Below are 21,224 nucleotides of genomic sequence, written 5' to 3'. Positions count from 1 at the left end.
TTCAATGTAGGATGCATTGTCTGTCACCGCGTTTGAAAACCGCCATTAATCTGCCACGTTAAATCCATTCTAAATCAAAAACATCCTCGCTTTAAAAATGATTTTGTCACCTTTTACATTTATGGTAAAATATATTTTGATTACAATTATTTGTGTTTTTACGGAGGAAAAAGGTGAATTACGAATGCATTTTGAGAGTGATGAAAATCCATCCTGCCAGCTGATCTCTGATTGCGGTGTGCGTTACATGCGATGTGAATGTCTGGTGACTTAATGGTAATTGACGTTGGAATGCACTCGATGAAAGAATTTTAGGAAATTTTTGAAGAAAGCTCCACCCCTGTCCTACACCAGTACGTTGTTAAGAATAGCAAGCTGCAGACATCAAGGTGCGCTTGTCATTCACTGCACGCACATGTACTTTGATGCGCGAAATGAGCGTGAGAAAGGGTACATGCCGCGTACACGTGTATTTGACCCTACGTCATAGTGATATGCGATTATCATTGGTTGGTTCCTTATGATACAGCATTCCATATTGGCTTAAGAAAGGACGTAGGCGGGGATAATGATGGCCTAATTTGCATTAAGAAGTGTCGAGGAAGAAATTTCAGAATACTGTAACGAAATTTTGGTATGGAGAGGGCGATTGGTAAGCTGAGGGTACTTGGGTTCCTTTCCTCGCTTACTCTCCTCAAAATCCGTTATGTGGTTAGTAAGCGTGCCTACGGTTTAGCCAGTGTACTGGAAATTATGTAATTGTAAGGTATTGCAGAACAAGAAGTATTAGAGTCACAAGTCACAAAGACCACAGGAGGCATCATATGGAGTTTGTCCAATTTATTTGTGAAGAAAGTTATTTCCACCACGAACATTACAACGAACAAAACTTATTGATTTACATGCTGAAACTCCTAAATGAAAAGACTCCTCAACTTGGCATAATAAGTCTATTTATACTGAGGTCACCTGTTAGCGGCCGCGAGAGTGGCCTTGCTGGGAGAAAGCCATCTGACCTTACGGCCAGCTGTCGCCGTCCATCATTGTGAGGACAAGGGCGTGGCCTTGCGTGTCCCTGTCCTCACGCGACCCTGTCCTTAGCAGGGGTCGCATGCGGACGCGTCCTTTCGTTACGTAAGAGCGAGGTCGCATGCGGCGTCCTTGCTTTTTACAACACGAGGCCACTGCTCGCGGACGCGGAAGCTGCAGGGTCAGAGAAATCTCGAGGGAAGGTGAGACGAAAGTGCAAGCGAGCAGAAATGAAAAGATAGCGTGGGGGAGAAATAATAGTTAGCAGAAAACGAGAAGCATGAGGGCTACAGGCAGTTGAGACAAGTAAGACTTACGAGAGGACATTTCGAGGAGAAAGTAAAGTAGCAAGGATCGCATGATGACAGAGGCCGATCGTCGAGCAAGGACGAAGAGAACAAGGATAGAGCGAGGACGAGAAGCAGACCTGATATAGAACCTCAGTTTACTTTCAACATTAATTTGAATGTAAATCGATACAACAATACATAAAGATGAATGAATAAATATGGAATATACAGAACATATGATGTAAATGCTATATCGTGAATTATGTCTCAACAAGATTCGCAACAATACCAATTCTAGGTCTTTCCCAGGCACTTCCTAAGTTTCTGACTTTGGAAGAAACTTCTAAAGGAAGAAACTTAGGAAGATTTTCAGAATACCATTCCAAGTACAGGAACATACGGCAAGCAAAAATATTCGTGTGCTTCTGTTTTTGCGCTGCATTTCTAGTTTCACGAAATGCACAAAAATTTCTACACCGCAAAAATTTCCACTTTTACAGTATGCAAACTGTCTCTATACTCTATAGTTTGTATGCGAATGTAAAGATTACTTTACCTTAAAAAGTTTCTGGTTGAAACTATGGTCTGGGGTGACTAGTTCTTTTGATATATTTCATTTTATATTTATTTTTTTTTTGAATGTGAAAATGACACAGTACTTGAAAGCGAACATCCCAGTTAAACTGAGGGGAAATATAGTTCAAATATTAATTCTATTATAAGTTGTTTGATAAGAATTGAGTGAAATATTACGAGTTCAACTGTAAAATTTTGATCGTTATTGGGTGAGAAATATAAGGAAGTATACATGCACATGGCAAACTGAGTGAGTGATTTCCTCAAACGTAATTATGCCCAAGGCTCAAATCTAGCTGGTAGCATGCAAACTTATCACTATTCTGAAGTTTGAATAAATTCAACTAGGAATAACATTATGTTTAAGATTTCAATGATAGAAACATTGAATTTTCGTTATTTGTTTGTTTATAGCTCACTCATTTGCAGATATCCACTCTAAACTTCAAGATCTGTTTTGCAGAAATTAGCTAAACTTAAATCACATAACTTCAATATTTTTCATCCAATTTCAGTCAAATTTTTATTTGAACTTGTAAGATTTTATTCTGTTTAATCAGACTATTGGACAAGATTTCCACTTTGAACAAATTGAAAGCTCTTAAGAAAGCTCGTTTTGCAGAGCTTGGAAGCATTCATTGGAAAATCTCAGCAACTTCTAGCTAAGAACAAGCTAAGCAAACATTCATTTTATGCATACATTTTTAAACAAATGCTTGGTCTATAACAAATTGCTTTTGGGCAGCAAGCATGATTACTTGTGCTTGGTAGCAAAAGCTTTTACCTACAAGCAATTGTACTTCTTTCAGGCAAAAGGCTAGCACAAGCAATTGTACTTCTTTCAGGCAAAAGGCTAGCACAAGTAATTGCTATTTTTAATGGATCTGGTCTATATAATGCATATCAGTGGTCATTGCATAGACTCTACACTTGACGTATACAGTCTGTAGAACTTCAGAAGTGGTTTTCTTGTAATGGTCCATCATTTGTGATTATATTACCCAACAGAAAGGTGACAGCTTTATTGTATCGGATCAGATGATGTTCGCCAACGAAGTCTTGTCATGTGTCTTCAAGCACAACAACCTTGCAAGCTTCACCCGCCAGCTCAATATGTGTGAGTGAAATGAATAGAACCCCATAAACACTTGAAAAATGTTTTGAATTTTATCTACACTATGTCATTGAAAAGCAGGCCAGAAAGGCATGGGAACTTCATCGACCTTGCATCTCAAAACAAACCAAGAGTCAAGTGCCCTGATTCTGCATAAGGACTTTAATACATAATACGTACATAGAAGATTGGAAAAAATATTCAACCTATTCCATCCTCAGCTTTTAGCGTCCAGCATCTGATGTCCTTTGTCCATTGTGCGTCATGCGGAAACTTTTTACATTTTCATCTTCTTGTAAACCTCTTAAGAAGGAAATCCAGTCCAAAAATAAGTTAGTCTGAAAAAAGAGTAAAATCTTTACAAGTTTAATGGTTAACACTTGACTGAAATCATAGGAAAATAAGGAATGAAATTCTGAAGTTTTGCTAATTTCAGCAAATGTACAGTTCTTGTGCAGTGGATAGATCTGCAAATGAGTGAGCTGACAATTTTATAACCTAACAATTTTCTATTGATTGTATTAAAAAGAAAATGACAAAAATTCAATGTTCCTGTCATTAAAGTTTGTTATTCTTGGTTGAATAACTTCAGAATAGTGATCAATTAGCATATCAAATATACACGTTTAAGACAAGATGTCATACATAATTTGGTTTCATTGAAAAATTTCAAATTTCAAGATATTATGTACAAACTATATGGCAAATTGTGAGGGGATGACATGCTCGCATGACCATTCAAGAACTGTTTCCTGAAATATTAGCGAAAATTTAAAATGTCACAGCACCTGATATCAATCAAAATTTTGCTGATGAACTCATAATATTTTACTCTTTCTTATCAGACTAACTTATATGAATTTAGACTGGATTTTCACCACACTTGGCAGGTCTTGACATCCTTATGTAGGTCTTGGCATCCCTAGGGGGTTAGGATCTCAACTTGTTCAAATGGACACCATGCCCCTCCTGGGGCCCCCAGGGGGGCCCACCATTGTAAACAATCTTTAAAATCTTCTTCGCTAAAACCAGAAGTGATAGAGTGGAGTTACTGTATGTACATAGATCCATTAGATGACTGTAGTTTCAAGTTTGTTCATGGCAGATCCAAGGGTGTCCCCCTTGGGGGCCAGTGGGGGGGGGGGGGGGGGGGGGGGGCTGGGTGGGGAGGCCCAAATAAGGGGCTAAATTGTACATTTTCATCTTCTTCTTGAAAGCTCCTTGTTGGATTTCCACCAAACTTGGCAGGTAGCATCACTAGGGGGTTAGCATCTCATTTTGTGTAAATGGGCACCATGCCCTTCCTGGGGGTCCCAGGGGGCCAGAACCCCTCAAATTAACCTTGAATTTTGAAAAATCTTCTTTTCATAGACCAAAAGTTAGAGAGTTGCAGGGAATAATTTTCAAACTCAAATTTGATTAGCAATTTCAGCTGATGAACAATATTTCACATGGTATCCTGTACATTTCTATGGAAGAAAACTGCTACACAAAAGATAGTTTGTGTAGCAGTGGTGTAAAAGTGCATAGCAAATTGCGATGCGATACCAGGAAAATTATTCCCTGAGTTGAGTTATGAGCTAGTTCAATTTGTTCATGGCAGATCCAGGGGTGCCCCCCCCCCCCTCCCTATTGGGAAGGGGAGGGGTTGTCCAGATGGGGCCTTTTTTTTATGCCTCCGCCACGAAGTGGTGCCGGAGGCATTATGTTTTCGGGATGTCCATCCGTCCGTCTGTACATAATGAATTTTGTGGACAGCGTCACTAAAAAACCTTCTGAGGTATCCTAATGAAACTTGGCATGTATTTTTTTTTAGGGGATGAAGTTGTGCCTATCAACTTTTGGGTGCACATGCTCAAGGTCAAAAGGTCAAGGTCAAATATGTAAAATTTCACTATTTCCACCATATCTATAGATACAATGCCTGAAGATTTTTTCTTGAAACTTAGTGTATACATGTATTACCCAATTAAGATTCTCTGGTGAATGTTTGGGGTCATTAGGTCAAAGGTCAAAAGTCAAAAGGTAAAGTAAAAATATTAAAACTGTACTTTTTTCTCTGTAACTTGGAAATTGTTCAAGGTATCTTCATTGGAACATAGTATTTATACATGTACTGACTGGCAGTGATTATCTAGAGAATTTAGGGTTCATGGGGTCAAAGGTCGGGGTCAAAGGTCAAAGGCAACACTTCAAAATTGTACTATTGCCCTCATTTATGCAATTCAATTCATCAATTCAATAAATTCAATCATAGTTTATTTCCAATCAACGAAAAAAACATAGTACAAAGTATACATGTCATGAAATAAATGTGAAATAATAATGTTAAATAATAATATTTCAAACATTTGCAAAAGATTCATGTAGTATACAAGATGAATTATAGAACAACATATTAGGAGGAACAATGCATATTTCATGGGCGTGCGGAAAATATATTCGATTATGGAAAATAGTGATCCACTAAAAAGCAAAGCTTGTGGGACATGGATCACTAGGTAAATAATGAGTAAATGATATATTATTCGAGGGTCTTTTTATAGCTATTGTATTTAATATAGCAGGATTATTTCTTTTTTCACTTGGTGTATGCATGTATAACCTAATAGAGATTCTCTGGAAGTTTTTTTTTTTTCCTTTTTTTTTTTGCCTCAAAGGTCAAAAGGTCAAAGATCAAGGGAAAGTGCTGAACTAACTTTTTCCTCCATATCTTTGAAGTGGCTCAAGTTATCTTGAAACTTTCTACATACTTACGCATTGGCATGTTCTGCCTGACAGTGATCCTACAGCTGTATGAATTTTAGGGTCATTGGCCAGATGAAAATGGTAACAATGTACTTTTCAATGCCGAAACTGCACTTTTTCTCCATAACGTGAAAATTACTCAATGCATACACTTATGAATGAGTCAAAGTCAAGTTAAAGTCATTAAATCCTCAAATACGTATGCTCTCCTATTCATGCAATTAAACCTAGGTCAAGGAAGGTGAACATTCAACACATTTGTGACAAACTTGTCATTTTAATATTTTGCCAATTTTGTGAAAATGTACTGTAATCACACATTGTCCACATGTACTATAGACCTATTAGGAGAATCATGCATTATGGTGGAGGCAAACTAGTTGCCTTAGTGACATTTCTAGTTTATCTTCTTATTGAAAACCCCATGTTCAAAGGATTTTAACCAAACTTGGAAGGTAGCATCTGTTGGAATATCATGCGTATGGTATGTTCTCAGTTTGTTCAAATGGGCACCATCACCATGCTCCCCCAGGGGACCCTACCCCCCCCCCACCCCCCCCCCCCCCCACTCCGGCCAAAAAAAACCCAATAAATTAAACCTTCATCTCTTTAACCAGAAGTGGTAGAGCAAAAGTTAATACTGTCAGTGGGTACATCGATGACTGCAGTTTCAAGTGTGTTTATGGCAGAGCAAGGGGTGCCCTTCTTGGTGTGCCCTCAGGATATGGGGTCAGGTCCAAATTAGGCCTGAATTGTATATTTTCATCTTCTTCTTGAAAACCCCACGGTAGATTTTAGCGTCCCTAGGCATAAAGGGTCGTCATTTATCCAAATGGGTACCATGCTTCCCTGGGGGCCTTAGGGAGCCCACCCCCCCCCCCCCCTCCCATTAAGGAATCTTCTTTTCTATGCAGAAGTGATCTGAGTTAAAATTGATACCATGAGTAAGTAAATATTGATGACCAGAGATTCATATTTGTTCATGTCAGATCCAGGGTCACCACCCATGGGGGGAGGAGAGGGGTTAAAAAAAATGGGCCTTACACATTTGTAATTGTTCATAATCGTAATTTTCATCTCTTTCTTAAGAATGCGTGGTCAAATTTTCACCAAACTTTGCATGTGTTATCACTTGGGTGTAATATACTGTACTTATATTATAACACAGTGCTTATATATAGTGCATATCACTACTGTGGTGTCTCTATGCGCTTTAAAGATGATACAGTGCACTCCCGTTACAACGAACACGGTTATAACGAAATTTCGTTATAACGAAGTAGATCTTCTGGTCCCAAAATTATCACCATTAAAGTCTATGGTACACAATTCGCTTATAACGAACACGGTTATAGCGAAATTTCCGTTATAACGAAGTCTTTTCTGAGCGCCACAGACAAAGAAAAACAAAGGAAATGTGCTCCGTTATAACGAAATGCAAATTGCTTTCAAAAATACCTAGCGGAACAAGCATTTATAGCGTCTCTGCATGGGTGAATGCTTCACACCACTGTGTGTTCACTCCTTGTGTCACGCACAGTTTCTGAGGGGAACTTACGTTTGTTATTGTGATACAGTTATCCCATCACATTTCACATACAGCCTTTTTTACGATCAGTGGTGTAACTTTTGTACTCAGAGGGTCAAAATTTCAAACAAAATATTTTTTCATTATTCTGTTTGATTCCTGTTGGAAAGTATTCAAATTTTTGAAAAAATAACATTTCAGACCTTAAAGCTGAAGAGTTATTGGTGTAATTTAAGGAAAACCCTGGCACCTGAAGTAAATTTAAGCAAAATTTTGTTTTCATGAATTGCACCATAATGACAAAACTCTGTAGTCAAACTTCACCATGCAAAGTTTATGGGCAAGTCCAAGATAATGTCCCCTCAGATGCTCAAAATTCATCTTGATTTAATCAAAAAGTTATTGATATCATGTTGTAGCCAAAGAGTTAAATCATATATTTCCAGCAAAGAAAATATTGAATTATGCAAATTTATGCAAGAAATATGGCCTTGATTTGCATAAATCAAAAACAAACCTTACGTATGGGACAAATTATAAATATTCATCTAAAATCAGTTGAATTTGTCCTTGACCTAGTTCCTTTATGGACATGACCCCTGTATGAGCTAGTATAATCTGCAATTGGCAAGACAAGGTCAGCACATTAATTATGCAAATTATGCACTTTCCCAGAACATAGTGTCCCATACGTAAGGATTTGAGTATGTTTTTTTAAGTTTTTTCTGAAGATTTCCAACATTGACCAATCATACTTTAGGAAGTTCTAATTTATTCATTTCAACTCCAGATTAGCAAAACTAAATGTGGAAATTGAATTAGTCCTTCATCTTATAACTAATTAAAGTTTGCTTACGTATGGGACAAATGCCTTACGTATGGGACATTACATGCAAAGTGAATGGGAAAACCGCCTTTTGACATGGATGCTATATGTCCTTACATTTGTTTGGTTAATGGTTATCTTTGCACCTACTCTGAAGGACATGTGATATATCTGCCTCTCCTACTCAGTTGACCTCAGGGAGAGTGTAAGAACAGCATTATTGAGTCATTCTATGACTAAGAAAGGAAAATAAAGAATATTCATTTATACTTGTATTTTCTCATTTTCATCACAGGCTGTGCAGCTGGTCTTAAATCAACATTCCCTTTTAACATTTTGATATTAGACATTTTCTTAATTCAGTTATCATTTTCAACTTTACCCCTCTACAAAATGACTTTGTCCAAGAGAATGGATTCTCTGAGTGTCATTTTAGGTGCAGTACACTGTTCAGCATGTACTGCAGGTTGTACAGCCTCAAAAGGGAAATCAAAACAATTGTGCTTATAGCACTCATCAATGACAACATTATAGGTCTTTAATACTGAAAAGAAAAATCACTAAGGTGACAGCAGGTAACTTTGTCATTACTAGAGTTGATAGCAAAGGAAAAACCCAATGAGAATACTTTTTATTTTGATATGATTGTTAATATTTCAACTGCTCACCCTCAGAATATGTCATGACTTTATCAAGGTCATGAACATGATTTCCGAAAATCCTGTAAAATGAAGACTATAGTTTACATTTGCCATAAACCACAATATCAATACTGGTTCTGTGGTTGGAGTGCTAAAAACACAAATAACACAAACAAATAAGGAATTCAATATTCTTTTCTATTTTGTGTTTGAAGAGACAGATGTGCTCTGAGACACCTTCATCAACTCATACTTTACTTTGTACCCCAAATCTACACAATTATCAACATACATTGCAATCTGGTAGTGTATGATCAAATGAGGTTATTAGAATTTATTCAAAATTGTAAGTTGCAGATCAGTGAGTTACTTAAGTGTTTCAAATCTAGACTTGAATGTGCAAATGATAATCTTTCCTGTATCACTACACAAGCATGTATGTAGAGTACAAAGTAACACAAATTTTGTCGTCTTTGGTTTCATAGACATGAAGCCAAGCAATTTGAAAAAAAAATCCAGCATTGGTACATACATTCTTCTACCTCCTTAAAATCTAAAACTTTCATTAAAATTTGATTGATTTTGCAGTTCAGCTAAAATTCACATGGCAAAACATGATGATTACAGAGCAAAATGAAGTACTCTTGTTGTTGTTGTGTTTTGTGCTGCATTTCAAACAATCATAAAACTTTATAAAAACTTAAACAACTTGCAAGGTAAGCCTAGAAGCTACTGAAAGTACCCACCTCAAACTGTATTTGCAAATTACATTGTACATGACATTTGATTCTAAAGTTGAAATTATCAAGACTACAAATTAGATATTGTACATGTACATGTATGCTATATCAAGGTCGCAAGCTAGAATTCGCTCATTTTTGTTTTCATTTGATAAAAAACATATTGACTAGAGTATTACAAATGGACTAGAAATAGAGTGTCAGTATATATCTGTACGTGTAGACATCATGAGGACAGTGTTAATGCATGACGGAATCCAAACTAAGACATTTAATTGTAAATTGGTAATTACTTTTATTTCTTTTATTTTAGCTTTTGCTAGGTACCTGAACCGGGAAAGTACCCACTTAGAAGTCTATTTCATTTGTTACATGTTGTAGCATGATTTGTGGAACTGAATATGACACTATGGGGAAATTTTAAGTCATTCCCATGAATGCATTTGAGCACTAAAGACAAATGTCCCATACGTAAGTTGAGCCATGTCCCATACGTAAGGTGTACTTTCGTTAATTAAACCAACTTCATGAAAATATGCTTTATTCTTTTGCAGTGAAACTTTGCTGAAAGATACTTCAGTATTGTACCTTTCTTCACTTCTAAACAGAACTTGATCAGTAAGGTACTTTCAGAGAATTTTCAGTTCAAACTTTATTTTGAAAAATCCAGTTTTTCTCTGGTCCCATATGTAAGTTGCCATATTTTTCTTAATAAAATAATCAACCCAAGGTCAAATGACATCAAACTTAAACACAATATTCTTCTCAGGGATACCAGTCCTCCTGATGATAAACAATAAAATCAAAGTGCTCCTTCATTACTTTTCAGAGGTTTGAAATCTCTGAATGTCCCATACGTAAGGTGCGCGATATCTTGGACTTGCCCTTATATGGTTAACAACAATATATAGTTTGTGAATCAAAACTATTTGGGGGTTGAATATAAAGTGAATTAAAAAGAAATACATGAGATTTATAAATTTTTGGTAAAAATACCAATTGACATGCAATTTTTAAGATTTTAACTATTTATTGGAGGGCAAGCCAGGTCAAACTCTATACTATAACAAGTCTTTAAGAAGGGCTACCTTCCTATGTAGGTTAAATGAAATTCCAATCATTTCTTTAAATCTTGAATTTTTCACACATGGATGTTTCGGAGGTGACAGTTAACATAATAGCATGTTTCGGAGGTGACATTAATATTAACACTCAGTTTTTTTGAGAATAAGTGACAATAACACCAAACTTCTTCTTTTTATCAATGTTTCTAATAATTATAACTCGAGAACAAGAAATTAACTCCTGTTTCAAGCAGATAAACCACACAGAACAAGTGTTTTTTTACACTTCATTAATTAGCATGGGCACCGGTAGTTTGCCTTCCATTTGGATGAAGGTTGTAAGCTAAATATTGTGATCTGAAGAAACATGGCATTCCATTTTCTACCTTAAATTGAGATGAGGGTGTGAGGTCATTTTAGTAATGTTTCTTTGCTCCCAGAACATTTTATTCCACAACACCAGGGAAGAATAACTTTGTTTCGGAGGTGACATTCAATGTTAACATTGTGTTCAAGTATTCATATAGTATGTCCCCCCCCCCCCAAAAAAAAAAAAAAAGAAAAAAGAAAAAGAAAAAAAAAGAAAATTACAATTAGACTTTTGCATTGATAGCGCCCAATATGGTTCAATCAGCTAAGATCTACTTTGGGGTCTTAAATTATAACATCTTAGCTCTATTTTGCAGAAACCCCCAGTCAATTTGGTTAAGTGGTCTCAAAGAAATGTGGATTGTTATAAAGGATGTCAGGAGTCTGATTCTTCCAAGTTAGCACTTGGATGCTCTTGGAACTGCATATTAATGTGTAAACACAATATCAAACAGAACTTGGAGGGAAGGGATTCCTGACATGCTCTACAAAAATCCTCATTTCTCTTTGACCTCTGAAGCAAATTGAATGGGGTTTTCTGTAAGGTGTGGGCAATGAGTTATAGTTTCAATCCCTCAAATTGTATTTTAGATTGATTCACTATCTTTAAAGTTATCGTTGCGGAGGGTACCATTGTAATTTTTTGGTGGGGACATAGGTTATGAATGCCAAAAGCAAAAATTCTTATTTGACTTATATTATGTTTTTGTTCGCACATAGTATTATAAATAGATTAAATTCAAGGATGTTCATGAATTCTTCATCATTCTTGATAGCCACCATAAAAATGTTATAATACTGGTGAAAGGTGTTTGGTTCATCTGGGATAAATTTTCTATAAATCAGATTCATTTAAACTGTTGACATTACTAAAATATATTTTATGTATCTTTCTGAATTGCTTGAAAATTACCAGCAAATTATATATATTAGTCACTTTTGAGAGTAAAAAGTATAGGATAAGAAAAAATCATTTTATTGTTTTGGAGGTGACACAACACAGAGACAACCCAACTTCTCAGGTGTTACAATGTAACTAATATATTGTGAACATTCATGTCTTTCCTCATGGCTTTAATTTTCAAATATAAGCTCTTTCTTTCAGCTCTTACATGTTATTTTGTTTAGTTATTCTCTTTCATGATAGTGGATACCAGCTCATATTTTGTTTTAGATTGTAATTCATACTAATCTTTAGCAAGTTTTTACAGTTTGGTTAAGACAACAGTTTGTGTTTCCCAGCTGAAGAGAGCAGCGTAATGCTTTTGTGTGAACTTATGGGGAAATTTTTTTTTGTTCAGTAATTTTACCCATCAACTTCACAGAAGGTCCCGGACACAAACTGGTCTCAAATAACCCTATAAGGGACCGAAAAAGGACAAGTTCACCTCAATAGACATGAGGGTTGAGTAAATACAGCAATATTAGTAAAACACATCAGTGAGAGTTTGAGGAAAATAAGGCAATCCGTTCCAGAGTTATGAATTTTTGAAGTTTCTGCTCAGTCAAAGCTGAATGAGAAGACTTCTATAGCTTGTGATGTCACACGTGTACAAGGATATAGAGAAAGTATCAAGAAAATTCAACATATTTTCACTTTTCTTGCATAACAAAAGAACACTTGACTTCTCTCTTTTGGAAGGCAGGGTGAATAATATTGCCCTAACATACATCAGTAGCAAGTTGAAGAAATGTGCACTTTTTTCAAAAAGTAAAGTTTTGTGAAATTCACTTATATTTTCTTTATATCGTTGTATGCATGTGACATCATACACTGTCGTAGTCATCTCATCCAGCAGTGATTGATTGCATAGATACTTAAAAAAACCCATACTGTAACTTTTGAATGGATTGTCCAATTCCCCAAACTTTCAATGATGTGTTCTACTAATGTTGTTGCATTCACTCAATCCACGTGTATATGAAGGTGGACTTGTCCTTTAAGAAACCATTTTCTTTTCCCTGAAATTCCAGTACTTAAAGCAAAATTCTAAGATAAAACATAATAACAAAACAAGGTAAACACGTCATCAAAATTATATTGAGATAGAACTACAAATCTTGTTTTTGGATCTTTCCCTTTCCAGTCCTGGGGACTTGTTCCTCTGTTCACTTTAGTTGTCAGATAACTTCAATAATCTTAAAAAAATACAATGTCATTTATAAACAGTTGGTTCAACTTGGAAAATGTAATAATTATTGTCATATTAAAAAAAAAAATCACATAATTTTGTTTATTATTACCACATTGTACATGGAAAAACAACAACTAAGAATTCAAGAACAAGTTGTGCACCAGCTATAGGCATGTGGCCTTTTTGTGGAGTTTGATTATTTCATGATTTTTTTTAAGATTGTGGACTAGGGCATGCATGAACTGCCACATGTATTACTTTGGTATCAAGGGAATTCTGGTGAGCTAGGTATACAAAAGTCACTTCTATTGTGATGATTTTGTAGATATTAAATGTATTTGAAAATGTTAATAGATAGTGAAAAGGAACTGAAGTCTTGCCTTTCACTATCACATAACAATACGGTGTTAACAAACAATGTCACCTCCGAAACACAAGAAAAAGCAACCTACATGGAAAGCTGTGATTGGTAAATCTTCACAACTAAATTGCTTAAATTGGAAATCAAGCTTCTAAGATGAAAGCATCTATATGTTTACTTAACTAAAGCAGGAGAATTGATCTTGATTACAATATTATATATACAACAGATGGGTGTATTTTGTGCATTCCCTTTGTTAAAAAGTGAAAAAATGTAAATTTGCCCTAAAACGTACAGTATAGTAATAAAAATAGGAGTGAGAGTGTGTTAGTTGATTTCTCCACTTGGAGACTTATGTTACTAAAATAAATGAAACCATTGGTGTACATGATATGGTTTCTCTTCAATAGAAATGAGCAAAAACTCTTGTTAACAATGTTTTGTCACCTCCGAAACAGTAATTCTTAGTTTTTATTAGATTTTTTATCAATCTCTAGAAAATTCTCACTTCCTGTTGCCATATTACTATTTTCATCCAAAAGAGATTCCTGTCAATTGGACAGAATCAAACAAAATTGCTTTGTCTTCGAGAAATTATCAGATATAATACACTTGTTGTTTCGGAGGTGACAAGTGTTAACGGAAAATTGTAAATTGCTCCGAAATGAAAACAACAGGCTATATTTCTACTACCTTCCTTCAGAGATAATGTGAGGGGATATGTTACATTTTTGTAAATGTAATGTATAACTGATGTCAAGAATAAAAAAATCAAATACATAAATCTGTTGTCTCAGAGGTGACAGAAAAGTTAACGGAAAAGTTGCATAAATTTATAAACACTCACCAAAAAATGATAAGCTATTTGAATCAAATAATCTTTGGATCGAAGTTAAGTCAGATTGATTACTATTCTGTTTTGATGGAAATTAGCAAAGTTGAATTTTATAATTGTGAGCAAGAGCTAACTCAAAAGAGGGGTTAATTGTTAACGGAAAATGTCACCTCCGAAACATAAAGTTTGGACAATTTCAGTCTTTAAAGAAGACAAAGCAGAACCTGGTAAACATAATAGTTCTTGTAGTCCATGGGCCAAGACCCGAAAAATGGGTTGTTGGTACCATCTGAGGTGGCACAACCTTTTTGGTGTCATTTTGTTTGTCGGGCATAGATATGCTTATCAAGCTATGATAGCATTTCCAAATGAGTAGCTTAGTCATAATAAATGAATTTTTAACCAATTTGGTCTCGTATTTATATCCCTATACTTATGAATCGAAACTAAACCGCTATACAAAGAAGAGCACTGCCTTCTGTATGTCCACAGGTGTTCTGTTGTAAACGCGGTGCGTTTAGTCTTTATTCAAGGCAGCGAAGGGAATATCCAAAGGGTTATGATGTCCACAGCTGTCACGCGGTGCGCTTAGTTCTTTATCTAGACCAATGTACCGTTATCATATCTAAAGTTCCTCATAAAAGGGATTATCTATACTGTTTTTATACTACCCTATCAACAAATACATCAGTTTTAAACAAAAATCACTCTGTTCATTTACAATATCATTCATTATAATGTATCGTAGTGTACCGGTACATTGTTTTTGCATTATCTTATATTGTTGGAGGGAAATAAAGCGACATTGGCGTGGTATCAGCATTTTCACCGTAGCGTTTTCACAGGAAAATGATAAATGATTGAAAAATACGGTAAAATTCACTAGGAATTGCTTTTGTTGTTGTTGTTGTTTTTAGATAAAAGGATATACACTGTATCATAGGCTTTGGATATTCCCTTCGCCGTCTAGAATAAGGACTAAGCGCTGTGGACATCATAACCTTTGGATATTCCCTTCGCTGCCTTGAATAAAGACTAAGCGCACCGCGTTTACAACAGAACACCTGTGAACATACCATAGAGCTGCATTTTACAGCTCTATGGAACATACAGAAGACTGTGCTCTTCTTTGTATGGCGGTTAGTTTCGATTCAGAAGTATAGGGATATAACAACGAAACCAAATTGGTTAAAAATTCATTTACTATGACTAAGCTACTCATTTGGAAATGCTATCATAGCTTGATAAGCATATCTATGCCCGACAAACAAAATGACACCAAAACGGTTTTGCCACCTCAGATGGTACCAATATCTGGCCTGGCCCATGGACTATTGATGTTGGATACCTGTCTATCACCACAACAACAAAAATAATGAAAAGGAATGAACAATTTAATATGCTAGGTCTGACAAAAAAACCATGTCAGAGTGCATACACCAAAAGTGTTGGATTTCAAGCATGTAAGTGCATGCCACATCTGAAAGAAAAAGAGACGAAAGTTCATTAAGGTACCCAAGGTAGACACTGGGGGTGGTAAGTTTATGAGAAAAAATAATGCATATCTGTCAGTGTATAAGAAAGTTATACACCAATTAGTGCCAAAATCGTGTTTTACACCACTGATTGTAAAAATGGCCATACATGTAGCTAATTTCCAGTGTATGATGAGTATTCAGCAAACATTACATGGTTCCTTGTTTTCGTTATATATTGTATTTGTTGGGTTATAACGAAATTTCGTTATAACGAAAGAAAACTGCCGGTCCCGAGCATTTCGTTATAACGGGAGTGCACTGTATAAAGTTTTGGTACCTCAAAGTTTCCCTGAATTTTTGTGTTTCAGGTTAAAGTACCTTTCATATAACTGACACTGTGAGACTTACTCGCCCCAAAGTGCTCTCATGTCTCAGTAATCATGCAATTAACTGTGACCAGCAGCCCCATACGTATAGCGACCAGCATTCAGGCATTCAGGATCATGACAGATTTAGTATCGCGGGTAAATATCAACTTAAAATCCAAAACAAACATCTTATCCGTTCATGGATTTGAAATTTGTGCGCATGTGATGTTTGCGCATGCGCTGGCCGTAGTATTCAGTGTATGTAGCTCTCCCAAGGTCCTCTCAAAGTCACATTCAGTCATCAATTTGAACAGAAATGGACTAAGTATTGGCAGAACCAAACGTTGCCCGAAGCCTGTTTCCAATACGTCAACTTAATCGGTAAGTCTTCAAATTGAAGAAATTTTTGGATTTTAAATTGATATTTACCCGCGATACTAAATCTGTCATGATCCTGAATGCTACGATGCGGAGCCCCATTACGCTATGCGTATGGGGCTGCTGGTGGCAGTTACAGCTATGCGTACACGTGTTTTGTATGGGGCTGCACGCTGCTGGTCGCAGTTATCATGCAATAATAGTTTCGTACAATACGTGTACTACCTCGCCGTCGAACGGCGGCAGCTCTGGTACGAAACCATTATTGCATGATTACTAAGACATGAGAGCACTTTGGGGCGAGTAAGTCTCACAGTGTTAGTTACATGAAAGGTACTTTAACCTGAAACACAAACTAAGACAAGGAAATTCAGGGAAACTTTTGAGGTACCAAAACTTTATATTATCTTTAAAGGAGAGGGATGAAAGTAGAAAGAAGAAATATAGTGTACAATGTGTGCACCATAAATGCAGAACCAAACTCATTCATAATACACAGACAAAACACCCCAAATTAAAGAATTTTTTCAAATCTTTTCTTCAATTATATTAAACTAAAAGCTATGGTAATGCTATGTGTGCTGCATGAAAGTGGACTTGCAGTACTCAGGTGGGCGTGAGACCACTTGGTCTCTTGTTTGTTTTGTATTTTTATTGACCAGCAGCCCATGTGTGTTCAACAAATCCATTTATGTAGTAAATACAGTACTTAATAGCGTACTCTTCAATTTTTCTTTTTCACAGCTGGCCATTCACAAAAGTACTACTGTAAAAGTGGTTTCTTTCGCGTACAGAAACTTTCGCAGTTTCCATCGGTGCGGACTTTTTCGTGTGTGTTTAAATTCGCGGTCAGATATGATAGCGTTGTACAAGCGACAAGTTCAAAACATTTTCGCGTGATGTTACATTCGCGGTTCAACCTCAAAGCGCAAAAAGCACGAAAATAAAACCACCGCGAAAGAAACCACTTGTACAGAGTATGTCTGAATGTTTCTGGTTGTACTGAGACGGACATTCAAACAAAATAAGAGCCTTCCTCCCAAGCCCATGTGGGATTGTAGTACAGTGTATTGGTTGCCAACTATGGGACTGATTTCGTTTGTCTGCAATGGACAGTACAGATTTTGTGAATCTGATGAGTAATTTTAAAAGTGACGCATTTAAATTGAACAGGTCACTATGTAGTCAAATCACTTCACATGACACTGCTACACGGTACTAAACTCTTTATGTGCCACATTCATGATTCACACATCAACCTCTGTCGACAGGGTGCCAACTTCGCATATTTTGCTGAAATGCACAAAGCCGCCCAAACCGATCAATAAATCGCCTAATGCTGCAGTACAATGAAAGCGTTTCTTGCACTTTTGTTCCTCTCATTACAGCTTGCATCCTATGCGGTGATTGACTATCAAGCAGTGTTACCAACTAGATTTGCGTGTAAATTCTGAGTTTCAGTCATGGTTTTACATAAAAGTCATATATGCCTTTACAGCAATGTAGCAAATGGTTATTCAAAAGAAAAATGAAAAATAGATTTGTCATACAATCTATATCAAAGCAAAGCTTGGCATTTCTCTACAACATTGCTCACTATATGTCCAGCTTAACAGAAATTTGTAGATGATATATAGAATTGGGAAAACAGAATTCTTTCTCAAAGCGTGACTACTTTCATGTCTCAGAATAACATGGCACACAGGGGGTTTCCTCCATGGCAAATAAAGAGTTACTAGAATACATGATAGCTGCATCGATGGCTGCTTAATACATTGATATGCTGCTGTTTCTGTTTTTATGCCTCCGCCACGAAGTGGTGCCGGAGGCATTATGTTTTCGGGTTGTCCGTCCGTCCATCCATCCTTCCGTCCGTCCGTCCTTCCGTCCGTCCGTCCGTCTTTCCATCCGTCCGTAATGAATTTTGTGGACAAGGTAACTATCAAAACCTGTTGAGGTATCCTAATGAAACTTGGCATGTATGTGTATTAGGGGGCGAAGTTGTGCCTATCAACTTTTGGGTGCACGTGCTCAAGGTCAAAGGTCAAAAGGTCAAGGTCAAATACATAAAATTTCACTATTTCCACCATATCTACATGTATGCAATGCCAGAAGATGTTTTCTTGAAACTTAGTGTATACATGTATTACCCAATTTAGATTCTCTGGTGAAAGTTTGGGTCATGAGGTCAAAGGTCAAAGGTCAAAAGGTCAAGTAAAAGTATTCAAACTTTTTTTTTCTCTGTAAATTGGAAAATTGTTCAAGGTATCTTCATAGAACATAGTATATACATGTACTGACTGGCAGTGATTATCTAGAGAATGTAGGGTTCATGGGGTCAAAGGTCAGGGGTTAAAGGTCAAGTGCAGCACTTCAAAATTTTACTATTTCCCTCATGTTCATGCAATGCCAGCAGGATTATTATTTTTTTTTTTACACTTGGTGTATGCATGTGTAACCTAATAGAAATTCTCTGGAGAGTTTTTTTTTTTTTTTTCTTTTTTTTTTTGCCTCAAAGGTCAAAAGGTCAAAGATCAAGTGAAAGTGCTGAACTAACTTTTCCTCCATTTCTCAGAAGTGGCTCAATTTATTGTGAAACTTACTGCATATTTATGCATGTTCTACCTGAAAGTGATTACTAGTATCTTATGAATTTTAGGTTCAAAGGCCAGATGAACATGGTAACAATTTACTATTCAGTACAGAAATTGCACTTTTTCTCCATGCCGGTACCATGAAAATTATTCAATGCATAACTGTATGAATGGGTCAAAGTCAAGTTAAAGTCCTTAAATCCCCAAATACATGCTCTCCTATTCATCCAATTAAACCAAGGTCAAGGAAGGTGAACATTCAACACATTTGTGACAAAGTTGTCATTTCAATATTTTGCCAGTTTTGTGAAAATGTAATCACACATTGTCCACATGTACTATCTAGACCTATTAGGAAAATCATGCATTATGGCGGAGGCATACCAGTCGCCATAGCGACATTTCTAGTTGTTTTTGTTTTTTTCCGAGCCTGACATTTGTAGGGGTATTGCTCAGATTTGTTTTATTTTGTGTCACTGACTGACATTACTTTTATTCTGAGTGTTTACAGCATCACATAGGATGTAGCATTAACAGGCCGTTAACGATAGCCCTGTCACTATACAGGCATGCTAACCTGGAAACTTTAAACTGCACATTACTTGAATGTGAGACCATTCTGAAGCAAGTAATTTCCATACAACAATAGATACATAATGTACTCTTAAATGAATCTCACAAGGATTGAAATAATCATCCACCAGCATTCCCACTGATTCCCACTTGTGACTGATCAGTTACTAGCCATCCCCTTTAATGAAAAAGTTGTAGTCTGTTTTTCATTTTTTTTTAAAGTGTACCAATATGTTCCCTGAGTATTATGTTTGCTAAACTTGTAGAATATACTTGAGATATACCGGGCCGGCCTCTGCAAAATATTAGAATTTTTTATCACTCTGATTTTTAATTCTTAGGACCGTAGATTTTAAAGAGTGTACAAAAACACACAAAAAAGACTTGAAATACATGTAAGCCTAATCAATCACCCTGTTCTTTCAATTGAGTGATCACGACATTGATCTTTTACAAATTATACGTCTTAAATGACTGTGATATATGCAATACTGTCATGTATGTCGATCAATACCTCGCTAACTGATCAACATGATCTTAATTACTATTCGTAAAAATGTATGCATAATAACTAGAATGCACGTACACATCAATACTGGCACTTACAGAGCAGAACTTAAATGCTTGGAGCACAAGTGCCAGATTGTATAATAGAGATGATCTGATTTATTAAAGGCATAATTTACCATTTGCAGATGAAACAAAAACCCAGTATTAGTGCTTCAAAATAGTTCTAAAATGTGAGTTAGGGATAGAAACAACCACTGTTAAAAATGAATCCATATAATTCCTAAATTATACAAATAATATGAAGTATAATTAGAATTCTATTAGTAATAATGAAGTATAAGTTGAAGAGGTTAGCATTTCCCAGGTGTTTAAGGCAGTGAAGTCACATAGTGAAATTCAAAGTAGGTGAAAATTCCAAGCAGTCCAAGATCGTTATAAATACCCGTGTCAGATAGCAGAAACCATCTTTTCAAAGAGAAGATGACTCTGAACTGACCAGCAATACCAATATCGGAGCACAGCAGGCAAACCTTAATGTAGGTAATTCCGATCATGCAAACATGCAAGATTGTAAACACAATTCATTGCAGTTCAGATGATGCGGAGTAATTTGCAGACATCTCATGTCAATCAGCAATCATTTAGACACCAACATACAGTAAGATGTAGTGTTGACTTCTGTACAGTGCTGAAAAGGGAGGGATCGTTGGGTGGGAACCTCTTCGACTTATACTTCATTATTACTAATAGAATTCTAATTATACTTCATATTATTTGTATAATTTAGGAATTCTATTACGTAATACTCGTATAAGTCTTCAGAGGTTAGCATGTTCAAAGTTCCGTACAGAAGTCAGTCTATACATAGTAAGGACTCGTGACCAGAGAATAATGAAGGGTGATAGACATTTTTCTTCAATTGAAGTTGAAAACTTTAATCATGGCACCTCACGCCCAGGGGGTGTCAGCGACGGAGACACGCATTGTCGCAAACGTGAAATGAACTCCAGTACGATTGGCTTGTAAATTTAAAGTACAACACATAGAAAGTCATGATCGTGATATCA

General features: G+C 36.2%; 1 protein-coding gene across 1 annotated transcript in view; it reads left to right on the top strand.

Moving 5' to 3' along the window:
- LOC139728973 (uncharacterized) overlaps nt 1-21,224 on the top strand; it is a 48,953-nt gene that overhangs the window by 10,432 nt on the left and 17,297 nt on the right. The window contains exon 2 of the mRNA XM_071639899.1: nt 2,904-3,012. Coding sequence (XP_071496000.1) covers nt 2,904-3,012 — 109 coding nt within the window. The remainder of the gene's footprint in view (nt 1-2,903; nt 3,013-21,224) is intronic.

This window comes from Diadema antillarum, unplaced genomic scaffold (genome assembly GCF_040938485.1).
Source record: "Diadema antillarum isolate AM-2024a unplaced genomic scaffold, OU_Dant_1.0 seq00000207_RagTag, whole genome shotgun sequence".
Classification (NCBI taxonomy): Eukaryota; Metazoa; Echinodermata; class Echinoidea; order Diadematoida; family Diadematidae; genus Diadema; species Diadema antillarum.
This window is presented reverse-complemented; position numbering and strand designations above follow the sequence as displayed.